General features: G+C 32.9%; 1 protein-coding gene across 1 annotated transcript; it reads left to right on the forward strand.

Moving 5' to 3' along the window:
* Positions 1 to 137: 137 nt before the first annotated feature.
* LOC115884703 lies at positions 138 to 5,019 on the forward strand (the record flags this gene model as incomplete). Its single annotated transcript, XM_030903354.1, has 2 exons — positions 138 to 4,468; positions 4,757 to 5,019. Coding segments are annotated over exons 1-2 (4,594 nt in total), but the record flags the coding sequence as incomplete, so codon positions are not given.
* Between the last annotated feature and the right edge of the window lie 156 nt (positions 5,020 to 5,175).

Below are 5,175 nucleotides of genomic sequence, written 5' to 3' on the forward strand. Positions count from 1 at the left end.
ATCCTAATATCCTTTATTATCCTTTTTTAAACAATTGAGTTAGAATAGTTTCGTAATTTTCATACATTTTATTTGCATTTATAAACATACAACTTGGTACCTATAAATAATTCATATATTCTCAAAGATTATTCAAAATGGCTGAAGCAGATGCTGAATTAAAACAATTAAAAAATATTCGTGCTACACATAAAGCACAACTGACAAGGTTTAGAAACTTTTTAGACAAGTTTAAAACACAAGATGTGCCAGATTTAGTTCAGCTTGAGCTTCGAATGAATAGTTTAGAAGGCATTTTAGATTCTTTCAATACAACACAAACAAACATAGAGGCTTTAGATGTAGATACGTCCGAGGATGAGCATTCACTCACGCGGTGTAATTTCGAGGACAACTATTTTGAGTTAATGTCGATTGCAAAGAGGTTTTTGTCATTACATGCAGTCCAAAATGAACCTAATGTGTCTATACACTCATCATCAAGTGGAATACAAGAGGCAAGTACACCTAATATAAAGCTACCACAAATTACTCTTCCAACTTTCGATGGAAGTTATGAACACTGGTTGTTTTTCAAGGACACATTTGAATCTCTAATACATAAGGAACCTTCAATTCCTTTAATAAACAAATTTCATTATCTTCGTTTGTCCTTGAAAGGTCAAGCAGCAGACCTTCTTAAATCATTAGAATGTTCATCGAGTAATTACGAGGTAGCTTGGCAGTTGTTAGTAGATAGATATGAAAATAAACAATTATTAGTAAAAAATCACATCAAAGCTTTATTTCAACTTGACTCAATCAGTAAAGAATCATTTTCTGGGCTACGTAACCTCTTAGACAGCATGACAAGACACTTAAGGGCACTTGAAGTTTTAGGTCAACCGGTTAGTTCCTGGGACGCATTGCTAATCCATTTGGTTTCATCCAAGCTAGATAATAATTCAAGACGTGAATGGGAAGCTGATTCTTCAAAACTAGAGAGTATAACTATTGCTGATTTCACCAAATTCTTACAAGAAAAATGTAAAATCCTTGAAAGTATTCAGTCTACACAAACACCAACTACTTCAAGAAATATTAGAGGGATGTCAGTAAGTAAACACACCCCAAAATGTTGTTTCTGTCAAAAGGAGCATACTATTTATAACTGTAACTCTTTTATTGCTCTAAATGTCCACTCACGATTATCAGAGGTTAAACGCCTTAAACTATGTATAAATTGTCTTCGAAATAATCATGTTGTAAAGGATTGTCGCTCTATTCCATGTCGAAAATGTCAGCAAAGACATAATACATTGCTCCATATTGATTATACTCAAAACTCTAAAACAAAACCTATTCAGAATAGTCCAGATCAATCATCTAATGAGTCATCTAGTTCTAATCATGAAATAAATCAAGACAATATTAGTTCAAATACTATAAACCTTTCTGTATCATCGTTTGATTATAAATCTGCTAATGTTTTATTATCAACCGCTGTTGTCAATATATTTGACAGCAATGGACGAAGTCATACATGTCGAATTCTTTTAGATAATGGTAGTGAAGCTAGTTTTATTTCAGAAAGTCTTTTCGAAAAGTTGAAATTACCTTCAACAGCAGTTAATTTGTCAATTACTGGTATTGCTCAAAATCAGGCAAAGGTCTTAAAGCAAACAAAACTTCTAATAGAATCTAGACAATCAAACTTTAAAATAAATATCAACTGTTTAGTATTGCCAAAGATTACTTCAAAAATCCCTTCATTTGTTTTCGATAAATCTGATTTAAATATTCCCGCAAACTTAATATTAGCAGACCCATCTTATCATATACCAGGTAGTGTTGATTTGCTTATAGGAGCCGACTATTTTTGGGATTTATTAAATATTGGTCAAATAAAACTTGGCAAAGACTTGCCTATTTTGCAGAAAACTAGATTCGGTTGGGTCATTTCTGGTAGATTTTTCCCTAAGAAATACATTCAAAAGGATAGCTCTGGGCTTTCTTGTAACTTTTCATCCATAAACAATTCCTTGGAGAATATGTTGGAGAAATTTTGGAGTGTAGAAGAATATAGCTATTCTGAACATCTTTCTCCAGAAGAAAAGACATGTGAAGAGTTATTTGTAAAATCCACTGTAAGAAATCCAGATGGCCGTTTTGTCGTACAGTTACCTTTTAAAATATCCCCATCTTGTCTTGGTGATTCAAAAGAAATCGCTTTGAAACGCTTTTATTCTTTGGAGAAAAAATTTCAAAAAAATCCTCCTCTAAAAAAGGAATATTCTGATTTTATACGTGAATATGAAACTTTGGGTCACATGACTAGAATTGATTCAGTAGACCACGAGAAACCTCACTTCTATCTACCACACCATTGCGTTTTTAAAGAAAGTAGCACTACTACGAAAGTTAGAGTAGTGTTTGACGGATCTTCTAAAACGTCCAGTGGCTTTTCGTTGAATGATATCCTTTGTGTGGGTCCTACTATTCAGAACGATCTATTTTCAATTATTTTAAGGTCTAGAAAGCATAAGATTGTTTTAATAGGTGATATAGCCAAAATGTATAGGCAAGTTCTAATTAAAAATAATCAGAGAAATCTTCAACTTATATTGTGGCGATCTGATCCAGATTCAGAAATTCAAACTTATCAGTTAAATACTGTAACTTACGGAACCGCATCAGCCTCCTATCTATCTACTCGTTGTTTACTTGAATTAGCCCATGAATGCTCTAAGACAGACCCTGAATTATCTAAAATTATATCTAACGATTTTTATGTAGATGACCTTTTTACAGGAGGTTCTTCAGTTGAAGACGTTTTAAACATTAAAACTCGTATTTTGCTCATTTTAAATTCGGGTGGTTTTGAACTTAGAAAATTAATGTCGAATAATATTGAAGTTGTAAAGGAACAACCATCTTCTGAAACACTATTATTTTTTGATCAGTCATTAGAAACTAAAACTCTGGGTCTTACTTGGGATTCTAGGTCTGACACGTTTAAATATAGTATTTGCTCAAATAATGACACTAGTTTTACAAAGAGAACAATCCTCTCAACTATCGCTAAAATTTTTGATCCTCTTGGTTTAATTGCTCCAATCATTATTGTTGCTAAAATATTAATACAAAGGCTTTGGCAGTCAAAGATCGATTGGGATGAGTCTATACCCTTGGATATCTATAGAAGCTGGATTAATTTCAGATCACATTTAATAGACATCAATAATATTAACATACCTCGTTACATATTATCAACTAATACACTCACTACTGAGTTACATTGTTTTTCTGATGCAAGTGAACAGGCATATGGGGCATGCATATTCATTAGAACCATAGATACAGATAATAGTATCACAGTAAATTTGCTTTGTGCTAAAACTCGTGTGAGTCCGTTAAAAATTATTACAATGCCTCGGTTAGAATTATGTGCAGCTCTTCTAGGGGCTCAACTTCTGAACAAGGTAAAAGATAGTTTAGATATCAAGGTCGATGAATACTTCTGTTGGTGTGATTCACAAATTGTTTTATCCTGGATTTTATCACCGTCACATCACTGGAAAATATTTGTTGGAAATCGTGTGTCTCAGATCCAAACTCTCACTAGTAGTGATGCATGGTTTTATATAAATTCTAAGGAGAATCCCGCCGACCTTCTCTCTAGAGGTGTTACACCTGGAGATTTGATAAATAATCAATTATGGTGGAAAGGTCCTACTTGGCTTTCAGCATCTAAGGAAAAATGGCCTACGTATTCTCCCACTGATGAGAGTGTATGTGACATAGATGTTTCAAATGAACGAAAAACAGTTAAACCATTATCATTCACAGTAACCACTAATGAAAACAATTTCGATTTATTAACAAAATTTTCATCCTTCACAAAATTACAACGTGTAACCGCTTACTGTATAAGATTTTCTATAAATTGCAAAAATCCTGATATAAAAAGAACTGGTTCATTAGACACAAAAGAATTAACAAATGCTTTAAATATTCTTATTCGTTTAATACAAAACGATGTTTTTGCCAAGGAATTTTCCACATTAAACAATTCAAAATCTGTAAATAATAAAAGCAAATTAATAAAATTACATCCTTTTATAGATCGTGATAATATAATTAGAGTAGGCGGCAGACTTAGACACTCTAATTATAATTATGATAAAAAATTTCCTATTATTCTTCCCGGAAAACATTACTTCTCCAAACTTCTTGTAGAATATGAACATAAGAGGTTACTTCATGCAGGGCCTCAACTTTTACTTTCTTCTATACGTGAGAAGTTTTGGATTCTTTCAGGAAGAAATTTAGTTAGACAAGTTGTAAGAAATTGCACTGTGTGTTACAGATGTAATCCGGTCCCTTCAGAACACCTAATGGGTGATTTACCATCCTATCGAATTAGTCAGTGTAGACCGTTCTTTAATGTTGGTGTTGACTTTTGTGGTCCATTTATGTTAAAAGATAGGTGCACACGAAATTATAAAATAATAAAATCTTACGTTTGTATATTTATTTGTTTATCAACCAAAGCTATTCATATTGAATTAGTCACCAGTTTGTCAACAAGTGCTTTTATTTCAACACTTAGACGTTTCTTTGCTCGTAGAGGTATTAGTGGTAATATTTATTCAGATCATGGAACTAATTTTGTTGGCACCAAAAATGAATTTGATAAATTTCTTAAAAATTCTAAAAATAAAATTCAAACTGAACTAAGTTTAAATAATGTAAAATGGCACTTCATACCTCCAAGGGCACCCCACTTTGGAGGATTATGGGAGGCAGGAGTAAAATCCGCTAAGTTTCATATAAAAAGGGTTATGAAAGATGTACCACTGACGTATGAGGAATTCTTAACCATTTTAACTCAAATTGAAGCCTGTTTGAATTCCCGACCTTTATATCCTTTAACTAACGATCCTTCCGATATTCAACCATTAACACCCTCCCATTTTCTGATCGGAGAAAGGATTACGACCATACCAGAAGATGACTACACTACAATCCCAAACTGTCGTTTGTCCAGATTTCACATGCTGCAAAAAATAATTCAGCATTTTTGGAAAAGATGGTCGAAGGAATTTATCTCAGAGTTACAACAACGCTCTAAATGGCAACGAAATTATTCTCAATTGCTCAAGCCTGGTGTCATTGTTTTAATTAAAGAAGACA

This window comes from Sitophilus oryzae, unplaced genomic scaffold, assembly GCF_002938485.1.
Source record: "Sitophilus oryzae breed Bouriz unplaced genomic scaffold, Soryzae_2.0 scaffold_333_pilon_pilon, whole genome shotgun sequence".
Taxonomy (NCBI): domain Eukaryota; kingdom Metazoa; phylum Arthropoda; class Insecta; order Coleoptera; family Curculionidae; genus Sitophilus; species Sitophilus oryzae.